At 41.8% G+C, this 22,543-nt stretch overlaps 1 protein-coding gene across 3 annotated transcripts in view; it reads left to right on the top strand.

Moving 5' to 3' along the window:
• The window catches only part of ELOVL6 (ELOVL fatty acid elongase 6), a 131,978-nt gene that overhangs the window by 90,937 nt on the left and 18,498 nt on the right, over window positions 1–22,543 (top strand). Inside the window, exon 2 of one of the 3 annotated variants that reach the window (XM_045018842.1) lies at window positions 3,586–3,717. The exons of 1 other annotated variant lie outside the window; for it this stretch is intronic. In XM_045018842.1, coding sequence (XP_044874777.1) covers window positions 3,586–3,717 — 132 coding nt within the window. The remainder of the gene's footprint in view (window positions 1–3,585; window positions 3,718–22,543) is intronic. One more of the 3 variants, XM_045018843.1, reaches the window with a different exon arrangement.

Raw genomic sequence — 22,543 nt, forward strand, 5'->3', positions numbered from 1 at the left:
AAAATTGACCCATTATCACTTTGACATATTAGATATTCCATAGGGACTCATTTAATTTCCTTCTATGACAGGGCATGACTCACCACTGCGGCACCTCCTGCTGGCCCTCCTGGGAATTAGCTCTGGTTCACTGGTGCACCCTCATCTAGTGGCATCTCACCACCGTTGCTTCTGCCATCAGGACCCGTGTTGCTGTCAGGACCCCAGTGTCCTCTTCTGGACACAGCTCTCCAGCTGTGCCCCACTTGGTTCTCTCCCCTGCCCCCTTTTTTGGAGGGGGGCAGCAGTCCTCTGTCCAGCCACTTGCCTCAGTGGCAGGCAGCAGTCCAGGGTCTAGCCACCTTTGTCAGTGGCAACTGGGACCAAAGGGTCGGGGGGGGAGGGCCCAGCAGTCACACACTGCATCACCTCTAACCCCTGCCATCTGTTTCCCTGGGCCATTTCCCCACAGCCCTAGAACCTTCCGGGCCCCAGTCTGGCAGCAGTCAGCCAAGAGCTGACTCATGCTCCCATGACCCGCGCAGCGCTGCTCTGACCATGGTGCTGCCTCTTCTCCCTCCTTCAGGGAAGCCAGGCCTCTCTCCTCAAACTCCAGGGAGTGACTGAAGCTTCTCTGTTCAGCAGCCCTTCTTATATGGCCCAGTCTGGCCCTGCCTGGCTGTCTCTCTAGCCCTTCTCCTGATTGGCTGTCTCTACAAGCCCTTTCCTAAATGGCTGCGTCCTGCACAGCCTCCCTGGCGCTGCTTTACCCCCTCTTCTGCCAGTATGAGGCAGACGCCCCATCACACCTTCCCTGTGGTGATTCAGCATTAGATACAGAATCAGCAGCTAGAGAAGAACAAAGAGAGAGGGTCCTCTGTGCACATTGTTAGATGTCACATTCTTCAGCACTTCCAATATGTTTTTATTTATTTATTTTAATATCCCATTGTCTGAGCCTCTGGTTGCATTTACATTCATAGATCATCATTTATAAGACCTTTAACAACATACTGCCAACAGCTGGAAGAATCAAAAGACAATCCCTCAGATCTTTATTCCATAATGCATCATAAAATACAAAAGTAAAAGAAATTCTTCCCAGACCTTTCTGGAACCATCCTTTAAATCAAATGCTTTATTGAGTTGATCTCAGGGAAAAGTCTAAGCAAACAGAGGCTCTAACACCTTGCTCTTAAGTTCAACAAACTTGAACACTGGTAATGCAGAATAGGGATCAGTTCCAGAGTCATGAACACTCCAGAGAAGATGACTTGCCTCCTGGCGACCCAGAATTCAAACACTGTTATCAGAAATACCTTGGCTGATCTCAGCTCTTAGGAGGGTACGTACATCAGGGAGAGAGACGGATTAAAGCAGCCAGGATGCTCAGCATGCGTGGTTTTATAGATTAGCACTGACGCCTAAAACTATATGCATAGAGACTCAGATTTTCAAAACTGTCTAGGAGATTTGGATGCCCAGCTGAGGTGTCTGATTCCTCCCCTGTGGGGGCGGGGGTTGAAAATCCCACTCAGAAGCAATTACAAAGCCAATAGGATATACAGAGAACAGGTATAATGTGCTCAATGCAGCTTTCATTGCTAATTAAGCAGGTTGCTGGGTTTTGCACCAGTTGAAGATTCCCTGTTGGGTGGCCCCAGGTAGTGTGCATTACTCTAGTCCAGCCTAGAGATGACGAAGGTATGGATAACTATATGGGCAAGACCATAGCCAAGAAAAAAAGAAAGCAACTCCCTAGACAAGCATAGATGTACAACAGTGTGATTCCAGTCCAGAGCAATTTAGGGTCCAAACAACCCCTGAGGTGTGAACCTCATTGACAAAGGGTGAGTATACCCTGTACAGAGGGAGCACACACCACCTCCTCCAATTTATTTAGAAGCTTTCCACGCCCATCGGTGTCACCTCCATCTAGCCTGGAGTCAAATTCAGCCAACTCATCCTCATCAGTGCCTCATCTCAGGGAAGCACAAGGTGGTAGCAGCTAGGTCTGATTGGGAAAAAAAGCATAGTGCTGATGATAAACATGCTATTGTAATTGCCACTCCAGTGGCTCTCAGTATCACTGTGTTCTTCAAGGGAGGACAGTCCCATGCTTGTCATGAAATCTTTGAGATCCTGAGTCGATGTACGAGTGTTCTTATCCCCAGGGACACTGAAGTTAACGTAGGTAACTCCAGTGCCAGGCCAGACAAGGATATTTTCAGCTGGGGAGGGTGACTTGGGATGCAGCAGAGCTGTCCGTATATCAGCATAACTCTGCATGCAATACTATTAATTGTTTTTTCATTCCAGTTGATGATTTGTTACATGTTGCATTAGCTGTGTCAAGAGAAACATACTTTTTTAGGACACATGAAAGTCCTATGTTGTCCAAGTCTTAATGTGATGTCTTTGGGCTCACATCGCTATTTAGCTTTCATCGTTATATGATATTTATGTTTTGTTTATCACTCATTAAGGCTTAGATGAAACTGGCTGACTTTGTACTACTACAGCAAAGAGCAATCTGCTGCAGCTGGGTTTATCTAGTCCATTGATATTTATGATTACTCATTTTCCCTTTGTTTGCAATTACACACTTCGTCCAAAAATCTGCTCATAAATATATATCTACACAGTTAGGACATTAGTAATGTTGTGCATCATTATTAATTTGGCATATAGACACTTGTTACAAGCCATCGGAATCTCTTGTGTGCGTAGAAAGGGGTACCAAATTTCATTCTTTTCTGACCTGCTACAGTTGAGCCTAAGTGAATTATAAGAATGAGGTTCAAATGCTGACTGATGGAAATATATATCCTGATGTATCATTATAGACATTTTCAAGTGATGCTTGCTTTGTAGTTCAGTTCATTAGCAAAGTAGTATATGACCATTTCAGCACACTCATTAGACTTCTCCACAGAGAATAATCCTGCACTGCACCCAAATTGCTTCTCATGAACTATAAAAATCAAAACAATATGACCACTGATTATTAGAACTATTGGCCTCTAGCCAGATGTTCCCATCTTTTAAGAGCCTCTTCAGATTTTATTTTGTTTTGTTAAGATAGCAAAATTCTTATTTGAGGAAGCAATGAGAGACAAGTGAATGTTAAGCAAGAAACATGCAGGCAGCACTATATCAATTCAACATGTTGAATGAACCATTAAACCTGATCAGCTGGTTCAGATACGAACTGAACATTGATTTTTAGAACTACATGCATGGGCAGAGGACCAAATTGGCCATGCGCCATCTGTTTTTCTTCACTAAAGGAAAACGTTCCTGAGTAGGGGAAGAAATTATCTGCAATACAAGCCAAAGCTTGCAGTATTTTCTCAGGAAAGTTTCAGTTGAGTCAATCGGAATTTTGCCCTGAGTAGGAACTTCAAGATCTGGATTCATACTCATGTGCATTTGACTATTCCATTATTCAAATTAGTAGCAGAAGTGTGTTCAAATGGGAATTGTTTTATTTTTAGCAAGGAAAATGACAAGTTCTTGGCAATCATCTAAAGATGAGAAAACACTGTGTACAACTGATGAATAATAAATGTTTTATGGGGATTTTTTTCTTCACTTTTTTTACAGGAAGAAATCTTTTCTGTTTTCAGCTCTGTACGCTGCCTTTATATTTGGTGGTCGGCACCTAATGAACAAACGAGCAAAATTTGAACTGAGGAAACCACTAGTACTCTGGTCCCTGAGCCTTGCAGTCTTCAGGTAGGCCTTTTTTAAACAGCAAGGAATTGTTTGCATTAGTTTATTATCTGGGTTAAAAGAGATACAGCCATAACGAGAGCATCAAGATGACAAAAAAGTGGGAAATAATCTTACTCTGCTGTGACCTACCTCCTCTGAGCTTGCACTTGCCCCATTCAAGTCAGTGGTGAAACTCTCATTGAGAGCAAAGACAGGCCGTTTGTCACCTATTTGACCCAGCTGTGAGTCTGACTGATCTTAATGATAGCTTTCCCCTAATATCCCTTCCAGGTACACATGGTACCAACTCAGTTCACCAACCACAGTCAGCTAATGTACAGAGAAACTAGGATTGTGAATTCCAAGTATCACAGATTTCGGTGTTTATACAGAACATGTGTTATAATTCACTATGCAGCATGAAAACAATTTGTAAACGAAAATCAAAGGCCACTGATAGCTGCATATATTTCTACCTCCATGGATTATTCATTATAGCAGTTCACAAACCCACGATTCAGGTTTGCAAAGTGAACAGAGGTGTCAGTAGAACACTGTGGCTGGTTTGCAAATTATGTCACAGACGGTTAGTTTGAGGGTTTGTCTTCACTACGATAAAATGATGTGGGGTTTTTTGTTTTATTTTTAAATGTTGGCAAGTTTTGACTAACAATCTAAAACCTAGTTTAGAGAGGGCAAGGTATACTTTAGATTGACTCAACCAGCTAGCCTGTGCTTGCCTGTCCCTTGTCTGCACTAGAGCTTTATAACCTGTTAGTTTGAACGCGCTAGCTAAGATGCTCTTAAACAGTTATTCCCAAACTCTTTACTAAGATGACACACCGCTGCATTTTATCTTTTGTTTGTAACTCACCATTACGTAGTTACATATATGCACCCTCTGCTCCGGCACTGCAACCCTAATCCCAGCTGGCGGTGCTGAGGGTGGGAGAATGGAGAGCAATCCCACCCCATGCTCACCCCACAGCGGCAGCTCCTGTCCCATGTGGCTGAGCCAGCTTCCCAATCCAGGTCTGGCCCACTCTCCACTCAGGTTTGGCCCAGCCATCCCTCCATCATTGAGGGACAGCCAGGTCAAATTTGAGCAAGTGATATTGCAACCTGGTGCACAAGGTCATAGGGTCATAGACCAAACCTGAATGGCACTGGAGCTCCATGCACCAGGTCACAACGCCCAGAGTGGAGAGCCAAGTCCAGCCCCATGGGACAGGAGCCACTGCTCCAGGGTGAGTGCAAGACAGGCTCTATTCCCCTCCCTCCCCCCCCCCCCCACCCTCACCCCAACACTTGTAACCTCTTCTTGTGCTAGGCTGGGAGAAGCATGTGTTTGCCTAGGCCAGGGCCCAGTGATCAGCCCTGTACATGCCAACCAATCTAGAACCAGTCTGTGACTCATTGGTGGGTCAGGACCCACTGTTTAGGAACTACTGTTCTTAAAATAATGATCTTTTGCCTAATGAAGACAAGCCTGAGTGTCCTGACTAAATTCTACTTTAAGTTCTTACATTATGTCTATGTATAATTTTCCGATAGCTTCAATTAGCACTGCATTCTCCACCTCCTATCCTACCTGGACCCATAGGGTTGCTGGGCACCTGTTAGCATTTGCTGTACTTTATCTCAGAAGTGGCTGAATATCATTGATGGGTGAACTCGTTCCTAGATGGTATTCAGTTTGTAGATGTTTGTAAAGTGATTTAGCATCCATTTGAATGAAAAATGCACATAATTACAATCCTGTTTCCAATAAAACATAGCCGTTAGTGGGTAGCTGCCTTCTGTAGCATTGTGTTAGCTTAATTCCCAATTTGAGAAAGTGTAGTGCGATTTCATAACTGTCTTTGAAAAAGGTCACCAAGATGATTAAAAAAAAAAATTACATTCAATGCAAGTTGGCCCCAGGCTGACATGTGTTGAAGTAAATATATAGTAATGATGACCTGATACCGTTTTTAAGGCTTCTTTTATTGAGGGTTTCCGAACATAAATAATATACTCCTCTCAGGAGAATGAACATCAGAAATGTACTTTACATTTAGTAAATGATCTTAACATGGGGCTAAAACACCCAGAAACTGAAACTAGTGCAAAATACGCTAGTCCACTTGGTCAGCGGAGTATCTTGCTACAAGCTATTAAGCCCATGTTCTGTGATTTGCATCAGCCACTTGCAGATTTCTGGGTGAAGTTTTAAGGTGTCGGTTTGACTTCTAAAGCTGTAGGTGGGCAGGACCTAACTGCCTACTTCTCGCCATGGCCGTGCTGCCTCAGTTGAGATCAGCAGAGGCACCTGAGCTGGTACCCCATCAGTGTAAGCAGGAAGAAGCAGTTGTCAGGGCATTCTTTGGGAGGGAACATTTTGCTTTGGAATTTGCTTCCTCTTCCTTGCACTCCACCGTCTAAATAGCCCAGTTCTAATGACCTTCAGGATACATTGCAAAACTCATCATTTTTCCTGCATGCTGGAAAGTGCGGGGGTGGGGGACGGGACGGGGATGGCAGGGGGACTGCAAAGGTGGGCAATTGTTGGGTAGGAAGAGAGATTTGAGTTTTTAAGTTGCCTGGGTTACTGGTGGAGTTATATTAAAATGTCTGGCTGCCCTTAGAAAGGACCTTTTTTTTTTTCTAAGTTAAGGGTACCTAAAACATATGACTAGATGTCCCTTTTAGCATTCCCATAAGACTGTGTAAAGACTATATTAATTTTGCTTCAGTAGACACTATTTCTAGGATAGTGGTACTATTGGAGTAAGTTTAAGATATATGCCCTAGTGTAAGACTAGCTGTAGACTCGAGAGCATCTTAACTATGTGATGCAATTACACTGTATAGGATGAAGGGAGAGAGGGAGAAAAGAAAATATAACTATACGGTTGATTTTGAGCAGAACGGGTTGGGATTTTTCCATTGGAATGGTTTTCTGACAGAAAATGCTGTTTTTGCAAAATTGAAATTTTGCTGCAAAAAATATCAATTTTGCTGAAAAAAATTCAGTTTTCCATGGGAGGAAAGATCAAACTGATGGCTCTCCAATTCCAATTTCACTGTCCGTCTGTAGGCTTGCCAGGGCTGAGTTTTGGCATATTTAGGCTCGGCAATTCATAGCCTCAGCACCTCTGGGTTTGCTGCATCCGTTACGAATGAAAAAAAAACTGCTTGAGCTCCGGCATCTAATTGCTTGAGCCCCAGCACCTCTTTTATTACAAATTAAGCACTGTGCCCAGCTCTGGGACCACAGAGTCTGAACACCCCAGTTCTCTGCCTCTCCACCCGGGGGGGCACTGAGCAGCCAGGCTCTAGCTCCCTGAGCTGCATTACCCTTGCTCCACCTCTCCCACAGCTGGTCTAGAAGGCTCTTGTCAGTTTCACTTTGTGCTGGATCCTGTTTGTTTCACTGGACAGGAGCTGTCCAGGCAGGCAGCTAGGAAGCAAAACAATTCCATTTTGATTCTCCCAAAAGATAATTTTTCTTGAAATCTGTTCCCATGAAAATGTTCATTTTTCACTTTTTTATCCTAGTCCAGGACTAACTTCCCCTGCTTCTAAAAAAACAGCAACACTAAACCACAAATTATTGGGAGCTTAATGAGAGTTCATTAATTTGGCCAAGGGTAAATTTTAGAATAGAAATATAGGGCTGAAAGAGACCTTGAGAAGTCATCAATTCCAGCCCCAGTGGCGAGGACTAAGTAAACCTAGGCGATCTCTGACAAGTGTTTGTCCAACCTGTTCTTAAAAGCCTTCAAGGATGGAGATTCCACAACCTCCCTTGGAAGCCTATTCTAGGACTTAACGATCCTTATAGTTAGAAAGTTTTTCCTAATATATAACCTAAATCTTTATTGCTACAGATTAAGCTCATTACTTTTTGTCCTGCCTTCAGTGAACATGGAGAACAATTTATCAGCATCCTCTTTATAACAGCCCTTAACATATTTGAGGACTGTTATTGGATTCCCCCAAGACTAAACATGCCAATATTTTTAACCTTTCCTCTTAGATTTAGAAAAACCTCTTATCATTTTTGTTGCTCTCTTTTGGACTCTCCAGTTGGTTCATATCTTTCCTAAAGTCTGGTGCCCAGAATAGGGCACAGAGTACTCCAACTGGGGCCTCACTGGTGCTGAGTGGGATAATTACCTTCCGTGTGTGACATGCAACATTCCTTTTAACACACCCCAGAATGATATGCACAACTGCATCACATTGCTGACTCATTGAATTTGTGATCCACTGTAACCCACCTAATTATTCCCCATTTTCTAGTTGATTTTCTTTCTTCCTAAGTATAGTACATTGCACTTGCCTTGACTGAATTTCATCTTGTTGATTTCAAACCAGTTCTCCAATTTGTCAAGATCATTTTGAATTCTAATCCTATCTTCCAAAGTGCTAGCAACCCCGCCCAGCTTGGTGCCATCTGTACATTTAATGAGCATGCTTTCCACTCCCTTATCCAAGTCATTAATGAAAATATTGAATGGTACCGGACACAGGACTGATCCTCTGGCACCCCACTAAATGCATCCTCCCAGTTTAACAACAAACCATTGATAGCCACTTTCTGAATACGGTCTGTCAACCAGGTGTGCACCCACCCTATAGTAATTTCATTTAGACCACATTTCCCTGGGTTGCTCATGAGAATGTCACATCATGTCAAGCCTTACTAAAACAAAGATATTTCACATCTACTGCTTCCCCCCGTCCACTAGGCCAGTAAACCTGTCAATGCCAGCAGCAAGCAGCATTTCTGGAGGGTGAAATTTGACTTGGTTTTTTGTTTGGAAATGTTACCAGTTTTCAAATATTTGTCTCAGCTATAATGTAGTTTTTGCAGTAAAAATAGTTTTACAATATCAACAGTTATAACCCCAAAATATTTTTTTCATTTTGAAACAACAAAAACGTGGTTTTTCATGTGTTTTGCTAAGAATGTAGGCATTTGTTTCCTCTCACAGGCCTGTTGACCCATTTCAAGTGTGAGCGACTTAAGAGTAATTCTTTGGTGCTGTCTAAAATTATTTGAGTCTTATTTCCCTCAGCTCTCACATTTTAATTACATGAGCTGGACGTACTGTACCCATCTCAGTTCTTTGACGAAGTTCCATATGGTTCAATTTTTGAACCTTTGCTGTTCTTGTTTCCTCTCATTTGGCTGCATAATTTCAGCTACAGGATGAGTAACAATTAACCATTATCATTGTGGTTATGATGCTGGAATAGAGCTTTATTTTTCCATCTCAAATGACCTAAGGAAGCAATTTCTGATTTGATTAGGTGTCTAAGTGGTATTCGGTCTTGGATGTTTGAACATTTCCTGAAGTTAAATTCTGAAAGAACACACCTAATCTGAGTTGCCAGTTCCTCTAGATAAAGTTACTTTGCATCCTGTTACAAAGGTAAAGTTAGGGTCATCTTTGATACTTGTTTCTTAGCTATAATACAACAACGTCATGCCGTCTGTGACATTGCACTCCAGATGTTTATGGAAATATGTTTATAAGTGTAAATATGATGTAACTGGAATATGCTTTATGCAAAAGGTCTCTTGTAAGATATCATTACAAAGCGTATAATCTACTGCATGTCTTCATCCTATTTATATGAATGTATCATTCTTGTATCAGAAATTAGGAATATGAAATATAATTCTATTGTCCTATTGTAGTTATGCAAAGTGTGCACCATTAATGGTGGTTTGGAATCTTGATGGCCCCCATTAACTAGGACAATTGGTTGTAGATGGCTCTGTTTACTTGTAAGCCTTCCTGTATACGTGTGTACCAGCGAGTGGGTATGAAGTCTCACAGAACGTGTGAACATGTCAGATACTGGAATCCATCTTTAACCCTGTGCGTTCCCATTTAGAAGGGGGAGGGCCCAGAGAGAGAAAAGGATTCCCGCCTTGTGCCAAAGCTATAAAAGAGGGTGGAACAGAACAAAGGCGTCCCAGTCCTGTGGAATCCCCTGCTTTTCACCTAAGATGCCCGCTGGAACTAACAAGGCCTGTACCAGGGGAAAGGTTTGGGCCCAGATTAGGATGGAGTCTAGTCTGTGAAAGAAGCTTATTGGAACATCTCTAAGGGTGAGATTTACCTGTATGCAGTTCCTTAATGTATTAGGCTTAGACTTGCATGTTTTGTTTTATTTTGCTTGGTAACTTACTTTGTTCTGCCTGTTATTACTTGAAACCACTTAAATTCTACTTTTTATTCTTAATAAAATCATTTTTGTTTATTATTGCTCCTGGGGGAGCAAACAGCTGTGCATATCTCTCTATCAGTGTTATAGAGGGCAGACAATTTATGAGTTTACCCTGTATAAGCTTTACACAGAGTAAAACGGATTTATTTGGGGTTTGGATCCCATTGGGAGCTGGGCATCTGGGTGTTGGAGACAGGAGTACCTGCTAAGCGGTTTTCAGTTAAAGCCTGCAGTTTGGGAGACGTGGTTCAGACCCTGGGACTGTGTTGCAGCAGGCTTGCATTTCTGGCTCAACGAGACAGGGCTCTGGAGTCCCACACTGACAGGGAAAATGGGCTCAGAGGTAGTTTCAGCACCTCAGGTAACAGTCCCAAGGGGGTCTCTGTGACCGAACCCATCACACCGGCATTTCTAGGACACAGCTGAGCTGTGAACAGTGCTTTCACAGAAGGACCCTGAGTTGTTAATTCATGTTTTCATTACATCTCAGATGGATTATTGCAATTAATTTTTCATAGGCCTTCCAGAATATTTATTGTATATGTTGCACTATTATCTTGAATTGTGCAACTAAAGCTTAGATAGATTAGGTGTATATTTGACCACCTACTCTTCACACGAAGCAGCAACACAACCTCATTTTCCTTTGACTTCCCTCCTTAAAATGCTATGTGCAGGGGAAGAAGTGACATAATTGCTTCTAATCCCACCAAGAGCTTGTCCTCACCGCAACTTTTTATCATGTTATTACATGCTAGTTAATAAACACAATTATGACATAGTTGGCATCACAGAGACTTGGTGGGATAATATGCTTGACTGGTATATTGCTATAGAAGGGTACAGCTTCCTGAGGAAGAACAGGCAGGGGGAAAAGGGGATGAGGTGTTGCCTTATATATTAAAAATATATACACTTTCTGCTGAACAGGCCTCAAAAGATTATCCTTGTGGCATTTCACTGGAACAAATGCTGACAACTCTTTAAACTGTTATGCCTCAGCAAATCCAACAGTTGGTTTATGAACGAGCCTGTTAATTTAGTAATCTCAAACAGTGAGTTCTAGTGAAATGAGGAGGAGAGGAGCAACGGCAGGACGTGGAGCTAGAGATCTGTGTATTTACCTGTAAGCTACAAGTTTGTTTAGAAAAGCAGTTCATCTTCCTTTATCTGCAATGTTCCATTCAGAGTCTTCTCTAACTTGCTGTTAGATTGCAAATGTATATATTGTTTACTAACTGCAGATCAAATCCTGAGAGCTGGACTTCCACTTAAGTCAATAGGAGTTCTGCCAAGGTAAAGACTGAAAACTAAGTAAGAATCTGTGGCCCTGGCCCTGTAATTGCCATTCATTTTATGGCGCTGAGCAGTTCATTATAGCCATATTATAACTTTTAGCTTCTTTAAGCCTCCTTTAATCTGTCAAATACTAATCTTTCCTTGTAATTTAGATTTTGCTACATTTGTTTGCTGACTGTTTTACAGTTTTAGTGATCACTAGTTCTCTTCGGTTGATGTAATTCCCTGGTAAATCTTTTACTTTATTACTTTTATTGCATTATTTGGCTAGGGTAATTTTAAACTCCTGAACACCTACATTTCAGTGCTAAGTATTCCAGTTGCTATAACAACTTGATACATTTGATCCGGTAAGAATCTTAAAATTATCCTGCAGAGATAGGTATTCCCCTTTTTTGGATTACTGTTCAAATCTCCGGAATATTACAGTTACTCTGAAATTTTCTTGAGATAATGTTGGGAGCCTAAAATAGTTTCAGTAATAATGCAGGGAATGAGCAAAAATGCCCCTGAAGCATTCATTAAGGATTACTTAAGAGATATGTTATGCTTATGAATTCCTTTAGGGCTACTTTAGAAATCCTTAAGTGGATTCCTTAATTCTTATAAGATTTCTTGCTAGGTTTAAGCTGAAAATTGAATATTTTTTTAAATAATTTAGCCATAGTCCAAACTTGTTAACATGAATATTGTGGAACTAAGAAATGTTTCTTGATAAGGTTGTCCACTTGACAAGAAATTATTTTAAGAGTTCTGGGGAGTCAATGGGGCATACACAGAAGTTCAGTTATTTTTGTGGATGGATTAGTGAGTTTTTATTTGTAAAACGATAGATTCACTAAATAATTATCACTTCATCAAGATGCCTATCACCCATATCAGAAATCCAGTAAACAGTTTCAATTGACAGCACACATGCAAGACTATTATTTCCTTGCTTATACAGAAAGAATCAATGGTATGAAACTGTTGATTAGTTTCTACGGGACTATTTGGAAGTTTCGCAGGGAATGTCAGATGGAAAGTTAACAGTGGAAAAGGTTAATACATGTTTTTTTCCCCTCCTGGAGAACAGTTAGTTATTCTTCATTGGAATAGGCTTAAGCTGATGTCCCAATAAGCAAATGATGTTGTCTTTCATATCTTAAGAGAGATGATTGACCAAAGCTAGTCTCCAGCATGATGGTTGCTGCTGTTTCATCTCCTAGCCAGAAGCTGCCAGGCCTTCAGTAACCAGTGAATGGTCTCTTTGGTGGACCCTTATTTTCTCTCTGGAGTGGCACTCCCATTCTGTTTCCTCCAATTTCCACATCTGGTGAAAAGAATATAAGCAAGGATTTAATCATGTCACTTATTTCTTTGGTGGTTGCTTTTTAAATTGGTGAAGTTCTTTTCAGCAATTCAGAGAGCTTCATTTTATTGATTGTTGATGTGCTGTGCTGCATGGGATTGGCTAAATATTGGAATAAAGTAGCTAATCCCTGTCATAATGAGGGTAGATTTGGGGCATCAAATTGCATTCCCTAGAGAGGGAACTAAGGTTCTATGAGAACAAACTGGAAGATAAAGTAGCTGGGATAGAAGTCCTATTTACATGTAAAAAAATCAATCCAAGTGGTAGCCGCAGCAGCTGGCAGAGATATTGGGTTTTATCACTTTAGTGATGAGCAGTGGATGGATTTTATTCTACTGCAGCATGAATGTGATTTTAAAGTCTCCAGAGGGACAGCGTTCATTGATTCTCAGCATTTAGGGCCAATGGGAGATGCTGTTGTTTGGGTGTGCTTAATGAGATCTCCTGGCACTTGAAGGAATAGGTTAGGCATGATGTTTTCAGATTCTGTTAATGCCAGGGATAGGGAGACAGGTTCTGGGGATGTGGTGGGTTGTAATTGAAAATTCCGTTGACTGAAGTTGGGCATGTAAGTGGTTTCACATTCTTGGTTAGAATCATGTGAGACTCTGTGAGCTGTCAGATAAATAGTATTGATAAAAGTAATTGGGGATGGCATTTAGTTAAGTCAGAGGACTGGTAGTTAAGACATCTGGGTTCTGGGCCTGCTCTGCCGCAGACTTCTGTTGTCATGTAAAGCAAGCTACAGCGATCTCTCTGGGCCAGATTTACCTGTGCTATTAGTGGCTGCAACTTCAGTGAGGTTGCAGTTGTATCAGCATACGTCAGCAGTAAACTTGGCTCCCAATGCATCAGTTTCCCACTTTGTAACTTTCCTCTCCCCACCATCCCAGGGTGGACTGAGGATTAAATCATTCATATTTTGGAAGTACTTTGAGACCTTGGGACATGAGGCTCCTACAGGAATGAAATTTATTATGTTTCTTCCTCTCCCACCTGCACTCTGTCATCCCGTCTCCCCAAGAATTCACCCTCCACTTAACAGCACTTCTTCCTTCTCATTTTTCCTCTTTATCCTTCCAGCTCTGTCTCTTCCTCCCTTTCTTTTAGTCTCTTATCCCATCCTCTGTCCTTTCTTCACTTTGCCCCAGTTTGCCTTTGTATTATTATTTCCCCCCCCCCCCCTCGCATGCTGAATTTTTATTTCTTGCCTAGGGTTAAGCCAGACCACAGCAGTTTTTTCATGAAGATTTTGTTAAATAAATGTGTACATCTTGGACTAGATTATGCTCAGGTCTGCACAGATTCTCAAAGGAGTTGTGGTGCCCCCCAACCTCTCCTGGCACAGGGACCAGGATCAATCCAGCTCTTTATATTGTGGGATTTTTCAAAAGCACCTGAGGTGCCTATTGATTTAAATGGGAGCTAGGCAGCAAGGTGCTTTTGAAAATACCAATAGGCCCCTATCTGCATCCCTGTGTGTCTAAATAGCTTTAAAAATCTGGCCCTAAATCCTCTCTACAGCATCCAGCAGAGCTGTTCTCATACCGCACCTTGGGAAAGGCATACCAGGGATGACTCCAGCTTGCATTCCACTAGTGCCCCTGGAGCTACAATGCCTGCTTAAGGCACATTGCCCACATGGGAAAGACCATGCCCAGTCGAGGCCTGTGTCTCCATATGTTGACATCCTGTTCTCATCACTAAAAAGATTTTTCTTAAACTTTCCTGCAGTTCCCTGCTTATTAATGTTTTACATTCAAAGTATAAAATTTAGATTCATGATCATTACTCTTTATTTGTATTACTCTAGGACCTAGAGGCTCCAATTAGAGACCAGACCCACTGTGCTAGGCACTGTACAGTCACACACAATAAGAGACAGTCCCAGCCTCAAAGAGCCTGCCATTTAAATAGGCGAGACAGACAAAAAGGAAAAGAAAGGAAGCATTATTATCCCCATTTTACTGATGGTTATCCAGGCCAGTGAATTAGTGTATGCATATTCAGAATGTACATATAGCTCCATGTTTTTGGGACGGTCAGAGTAAGTTCTGATAACTTGTAACTGATAGATTTGTTTGTAGGTTGTAGATGGGGTTCTGTTCTATCTGTAGAAGAATGGAAAAGAGTGGGACTGAAAACTTCCTAGGTTAAAGCACTCTGTATGCAGGCAGAGATAGGAGATTTGGAGTCCGATCCTGCAAAGGGCTGAATATACTCCATTCCCATTCATGCTGATGGAAGTTGAGGGCTGTTAGTATGCCACACTGAAAATTTGAACAAATTTATATAGATCTCTAGGTTTGAAAACTTTTGTCTATAGTAAACAAAAATGAAATATGTTATAATCACTAGGCTTTCAGTTGAGTTGTTAAGGGTTTTTAAAATACTTATGACCATTTCATTAGTCCCTCCTTACTTTTACGTGGCATGGAACTTGGATTGTATACTAGAAATACAGCTCTCTCATTTAAATTCTGTAAACTTGAGCCACGTTATACTTCCATTTGGGAGGTGGATGGAGGTGTCTAGGCTATAAAAGTAGGGAGAGAAGACCTGAAGAGAGGTGAGAGTGACACAAATAAATATTTTGCATAACTTATTCTGGAAAACATTAGACAAATCTTTACTCACAGTGCTAATTTACTCTATTCTCACTTTATGTCCAATAACTGAAGAGCAATATCTCACTTTTTATACACACACACACACACAGCCAACAAACCCTCAGGTGGGAAAGTAACAGCCACCCACAGACACTTTTACTTGTCTATTTATATATATGCACTTGCCAATGCATGCTTAGTAGAGCCGTGTAAAGTATTTGCACAAAATTCTAAATCATTCTGAACTTCCGGGGTTCGCTTTTTGTTCCAAATTGAAAGCCAAATCACATTAACTGAAAAACGTACAAAGGAGCCTTTTGAGACCTCATGGGTCAGTTGTTTGTTTTGCTCTCAAATGCATGATTTCAATGGGTATTTTTAAAAAAGGGACCAAGTCATCAGATTCTACTGAATAGAGCTTTGAGATTTTGAGTAGAATCAAACCTAAACCTTAAAGTGCATGTGAACTTATCCACAGTGAAAGCAAAAAAAAAAAAAAAATTTCTATGTCAACGCTAGTGATGAAAACTATAAGGCTTAGCACAGCTTTTGCATCATACTCTGTGAACTTTCGCACTGGTGGGCCGAACAAAAATAAGTTCCTATTCTTGTTTAAACAGTGTTAGATGAACGTAAATGTTCCTAGGCATTAGAGCTTAACAGGCACATATTTAAAAGGTTTAGATGCACAGTACCCTAACCACTAGGCTATGGGATATTCTGATGGCGGGGGGGAGGTCTCCTGCCTCCCTCAGTCTCTCCTGTTGAAGCTATTCCACTGTGTATAAATAATTAAAAAGTCCGTGGGCCCCAGAGAGAGAGAAAGCAAGCATGTGAATGACGCTATAGCTTGGTGATTAGAGCACTCACCTAGGCGGTGAGAGACCCAGGATCCAGTCCCCTGGTGCCAGTGACTCTTTAATTATTTATCTAAAGTGGAGCAGCTTCAGGTAGAGACAATGGGGGGCTTAATAAACTATCCCATAGCCCAGTGGTTAGGGCACTCACCTGATAGGTTTCAAATCCCTTCTCTCCTTAAGGTGGAGGGAGAATTTGAACTGGGGGACTCCCCCATCCCAGGTGAGTACCCTAACCACTGGGCTTACAGTTGAGGGAAATTCTTCTTGCCTCCCGTTTAGCTTGTATGTGGGGCCCGATCTGCTAAGTGGCCTCTGAGCACACTTTCTGGATCAGGCCCTGCAGGCAAGTTAGGCAGAGGAATTTATGTATTTTTTCAGATCATGCATTGCACTGGGACTTAGGCATCCAGATGCCTAGAGAGAGGCTGTAGTGCACATGCATGGAGGCAGAAACATAGGCACCAAGGGAGCTGTTACTGGAAAAACTGTAGGTGATGAGTGAGTTTAGAATGCGTATGGCATTCTATGCCCGCCCCACTGCATAGTGAGTCCAGGGGAAAGAGTTGAAGAAAGACAGTTATTGAATTTTTGGAAGACTTCTGCTGCTCTTATATTGCATTTTTGCTAAATTGGTAGATTTTCAGCTGTGTTCTTGTTCCTAAGACCCTGCATTTTTGTAAACTTCCCTAGAGCTCTGTGTGTCACCACATATATTTAGGCCTTGAAGTTTGTTGCCAGTACATCACATGAGCAGGTAATGAAAATGTGATCTAAAGAGGTGTAATAACAGCTCCTGTATCCTTAAAATATTTATCCTGAAGGGTAATAGTGCATCTCTTGGAATTCAGATGGAGGATTTGGGGCTTGTAAGTTGAGAAGTATTTACAGAAAACCTTTACAAGTGAAATGTTATTGAAGGATGCAGTGAGTTAGATTCCTGCCTGCATGCTGCCTGCTGATGGACTGCGTTTATGCACTTATTCAATAGTATAATCCCTTCTAACTGATATAAAGTAGAGAACAAAGCTCCCTTTGCTTGTCTCAAACAGATCTAGGAAGGATGGTCTAGAGGATAGGGCACTGAACTAGGACTCGCGACCTGGATTCAGAGCCTGGCTCAATCACTGACCTCCTTAAAAGTGACAAACTATCTTGTGTCTCAGTTCCCTCTCTGTAAGATGAGAGTTATACTTTGCCATCTCATAGAGGTGCTGTGTGGCTGAAACCATTAATGATTGTGAGGTGCTCAGATACTGTAGGGATGAGGGTCATAGAAGTACCAGAACAGATGGAAACAGAATCTTGTGGGGTGGGAAGCTAGATTTGAGTTCAAGTAGTGCCAGAAGTCAGAATTTAGAGTAGCCCTATGCTTAGAGGCTGATGCTTGGTGAAGGTCTCTTTATATAGAAGATGTCTGAGATGGAACCAAAGGCATTATTGGCGAGAATACCACTGTGACCGCCTGCTTGTAGATAACTACTTATGGAGCAACCCAAAAGGGAAGTGGTAGTTCTCTTAACTATGGACCTCAGAGTAGTGAGACCAGTGGGTGAGGTAATATCTTTTATTGGATCAACTTCTGTTGGTGTGAGAGACAAAGTTTTGAGCTTACACAGAGCACTTCTTCAGGTCTGGGAAAGGAACTCAGTGTTACCGCTAAATACAAGTTGGAACATACTGTTTAGCATAAGTAGTTAACACATATTGCAAGGGACCATTCAAGATGAAGGGGCCTGTTAATGCCCCTCCCATCATGGGAAGAGGAAAGGGAGACTGGGGTTGATGGGGGTGGGGATAGTGGCTTAATGATTGTTGTAATAAATCCAGTATTCTATTCTAATAAGTCCATTGTTTTTAGTGTCTAGCAAAATTACGAATTTAAGCTCCGAGGCTCATCTTTTGAAGGTGGTGTGCAGGTTTCCCTTGAGGATGAAGATTGAGAGGTCAAATATAGAGTGATTGCTTTGTGCACACTCTCATTCTTGGATCTTGTTTAAAAGAAACCAGCCCAGCATTCCAAAAATTCAGAGAGACATCTTATTTGAAAGCTACGTTTTTATCAGTTGCAGTCAAAACTTGTTTATCAAAATGAGATGGGGGAAGTGAAAATAATGTGGATAAGCAGGGTTTGGGATAAGATGAAGGCTTTTCTATGTATCTAGGACACAATTCAGAATACGAATCAATTTGACTCTGAATTTTTGGATAACTAAAATCAGATTAAATAAGGTTTGCCTGTACTCTTTGGGTCAGTGTTTTGACTCATGCACCTGGCAGCCAACATAATGCCGAAGAGTGCTGTCCTTATGTGGCACTGTCAAGGTATGAGCCTATTGTCAGACTATAAACCCATTTCTGTCCTCTTTGCCAGCTGGAGTTAGACAACATGCCAAATTGTCATGTCTGTTTTTGCAATGCAGACACCTCTCCATTAATCATTGAAATGAGATTGGTTAATTCCACGCAGGTCACTAAACAACCATAAGATAGTAATAGCTTTCAGGTTTCAGAGTAGCAGCCATGTTAGTCTGTATCCGTAAAAAGAACAGGAGTACTTGTGGCACCTTAGAGACTAACAAATTTATTTTAGCATGAGCTTTCGTGAGCTGCAGCTCACTTCTTCGGATGCATAGAATGGAACACACAGACAGGAGATATTTATACATACAGAGAACATGAAAAGGTGGAAGTATGCATAACAACAGGAAAAGTCTAATCAATTGTTATGCATACTTCCACCTTTTCATGTTCTCTGTATGTATAAATATCCCCTGTCTGTGTGTTCCATTCTATGCATCCGAAGAAGTGAGCTGCAGCTCACGAAAGCTCATGCTAAAATAAATTTGTTAGTCTTTAAGGTGCCACAAGTACTCCTGTTCTTTTTAATAGCTTTCAGTCATTATTAACCCGCTCCAAATTTTAACTGGTTACCAAGAAATCAGTAACTCAGCCTCTTGTGGTGATTAGAGAGACAAGGTGGGTGAGGTAATATCTGTTACTGGATCAACTTCTGTTATTGGGACTGACATGGTTACAACAATACTGCATATCTCATGGTAACGGACACAAAACCTCAGTTTAAAGCCATGGCTTGATACGAGATCATGCTTCTACAGTCACGGATATACAAACAGCAGTACCACAATCCTTACATTTGTTTAAAGCAGGAATAACTCCACTGAAGACATGGAGCTACGCTTGGGTAAAATCATTGGGTAAAAGCGAGATCAGAATCATGCCTAAAGACCCATCACTATTCCCACTGGCCAGCTAAGGAAAATATGTTGAAGCTTATCAAAAGATGAATTGTTACTTGTTGTCAATAGGAGAATCCATTCCTCCTGAAAAATCCAGTATTACTTATGTGACAGCCCAAGTGTGCATAAGTAGTTGTGCTCAACAAGACTACTAAGGCCGGTCTCTTCCCCACCGCAAAGCTGGGCACCTATGGAAGAGTGTGTATTTCTTCATGTAAGGAAACAAATGGTAGAGGAAGACATGATTAAATTTAAAAAGGGAAATAATAGCGTCAACAAATCTGGCCAGTTTGCAAGTACCCAGTAGTACCCTGTGAGCTATCAAGTGTAGCAAAGTTATTACTGACTCTGGTTAATTGTTCTACTCCTTTGCAACTTTCATTCGTTTACACATTCATTGATAATAATGAGGGAGAAAAGCTCACGTGTTTGTGAGAAACAATGTAGATACGTGCCAGTTTGCTCTTCAGGAATACATAACTGAGGGAAAATGTAATCCGGGGTTACATTGCTCATTCATCCTTTGTTTCCATATATCAGAGAGTTCACATTCATAGAAAATCTAGCAGGTCCTATCCCTGCAAGTGAATGGAATTCCAATTCAGCAGAAGGACTGTTGACAAATGTTAAATGATGTCCTGGTGAATTCTTCCTTCAGATGGACAAATGGACACAATGTAGGCTTTTAAAACAAGACGTTTTAAATAAGTGTCCAATAAATAGTAAAAAAAAAAAAATAGAATGTTGATTCTAGAATTTTACTCAATACCACCACATACTTGTGTGCCGGACAGAAAAAAATCCTTTAAAACAAAAGTTTGACCAAATGAAAAAGAAAAACATATTTGTTGTGAATAATAGTTTCTCTTTCGAACAAGCTTTAACATGCACACAGTCCCTTCTTTGATGACCATTCTAGAGGAGTGGAAACCAGCCATCATTAACACGAGCTCCAATTCTCTCATGCTGATGGATAGCTCGACAGCTGGGCAAAATGCCCCAGTTGCAGATGGTGCAAGTCTCGCAAACCTTAAATGACATGGCTTGTATACATCTCAACCCTTGCTTGAAGTGTCAGGTTAGTTGGAACTTGGAAGCTGCAAGATGTACTTGGAATAAACAGGATGGTTCGTGTTCTAGAGCTGAATTAAGGTTATGCAATGAATGAAGCTGTTTTGAAGGACCTTTGCACCTTTGCTCAGACTATCCTACAGTGCTTATGCATGCCAAAGGAATATCTGTTTCTCAACAACAGCTTCCTGCCAGCCTTCTCTCAGATCTGTGGAAAAACTTGTTCTGTAATAAACAGGAAAAAGACCACTATTCTAAAGGCTGCAAAGACCAAGGACCATATTTATCTCTGGTATAAGCAAGTACAAGTCCTGCAGAAATAAATGGAAGTTATTTCCAGTTATGCCATGGCTGAATTTGTTCCCTGTGCTTCTCAATGATAGACTTTCAAACAAAGCTGGTCACAGGTATTTTGGGATGCAGCTTCAAAAGGGTCTAGTAAATATGAAACATTTTGAAAGAAGCTTCTCTGTTGGCCTTATAAACATCAGTAGGAAAGTAGAAAAGCCTTTTTAAACATTCTTAAAAGACTTTTAAAAAAATCTTTTATATTTCAAGGTTCTTCTGTCCGAAATGTGTCTTATGTATTTTAAAAAGAAACTGGCAGTGTCTCTTACAAAATGGGGAGGTATGGGCCAAATTGACTTATGTGGGCCCAACTCCATTTATGTTAGTTATGAACTTGATGCACTGTGCATGTGATATCACAGATTTGTAGTCTCCAGATTCTAAAAGCTGCTTCTTCGCTGATCTAGAGTTCAAATAAGACAACTTCCAATATGAGGATTTGAGACTTGCTGGGTTGATTGTTTTGTGACTTCTGTTTACAGGAATAAATGTAATTACACATACAGAACATCTGTTTACAATAACTCCCCACTTAACGTCTTCTCGCTTAACGTTGTTTCGATCTTACATCCCTGCTCAATTACAGAATATGCTCCACTTAAAGTTGTGCAATGCTTCACTATAGTGTCATTTGGCTGCCTGCTTTGTCCACAGCTGGCAGCCCCCCTATCAGCTCCCCTACATGCCCCCCCCCCAGTGCCTCCTGCTCGCCAGCAGACCCCGCGGATCAGCGCCTTCCCCCTTCTCCCCCTGCCCCCTGAATGTTGCAAGCCACTTGATTGCCACAGGCAGGAGGGAGGGGGGAGGACTCAGCGTGCAGGGTCCCCCTCCCTCCCCTGCCTCCTTCCTGCAGCAATCAGCTGGTTTGTGGCATTCAGGAGGCAGGGGATGAAGGGGGAGCCTGCGCGCCAAGTCCTCACTCCTCCCCGCTCCCTCCTGAACATCGCAAGCCAGCTGATTGCCGCAGACAGGAAGCAGGGGAGGGAGGGGGAGGGAGCGAGGACGTGGCGTGCAGAGTAAAGGGGGTGGGGGGAGAAGAGGTGGGTTGGAGGGGTGTGGGGGAAGGGGGTGTGTGGGTGGGCCGAGGGTTGAGCCCCCCCGCCCCGGTGCTTGCAGAGTAGGGGAAGCTGCCGCTGCTGCTGCGCAACATGCTTCTCCTAGCCTACAGCACCTTCATCCTCCTTGCCAGCCTCATTGTCTCCAGTGCCAGTGGGCTGTGCCTGTGTGGGGTAAGGCGGGGGCACCTCCCAGCTATAGTACTATACTGTATGGCAAAAAAAAAATTCCTGGATCCTCCCCCCCCCCGCATTTACATTCATTCTTATGGGGAAATTGGATTCGCTTAACATCGCTTCACTTAAAGTCGCATTTTTCAGGAACATAACTACAGCGTTAAGCGAGGAGTTACTGTACTATGAACCTTGATAAAATAATTATTTTTCCTGTAGATGCCCTTATATAACCTCCTGCTATGCATTTTTCTCTCACTCAGCTAAGCATAGAGATTTTCTGTTAGGTATTTTTACCTCATCTGTCATCTGTCTCAGCATGTTTGTAGTACACCATGCCACTCCATTCCGTCAGTGTGCGGGACGTCGTTGTTTCAAACATGCAGGCAACAGCTCAATTTCCACATTACTAAAAGGAAATATAACCTGTTGCACATTTGTAAGAGGTTGCAGCAGTTACATCAGCATGCAGACATGCTGGCACAGCGAGGCCACCCCAAGCCATTAAGAAACCAGTTCTTTGGCAGAAGAATGGAAATCTAATACAATAAAATATCTTCTATTGAATTAAACGTTAAGGCTAATGAACTTT

This window comes from Mauremys mutica, chromosome 5, assembly GCF_020497125.1.
Source record: "Mauremys mutica isolate MM-2020 ecotype Southern chromosome 5, ASM2049712v1, whole genome shotgun sequence".
Taxonomy (NCBI): Eukaryota; Metazoa; Chordata; order Testudines; family Geoemydidae; genus Mauremys; species Mauremys mutica.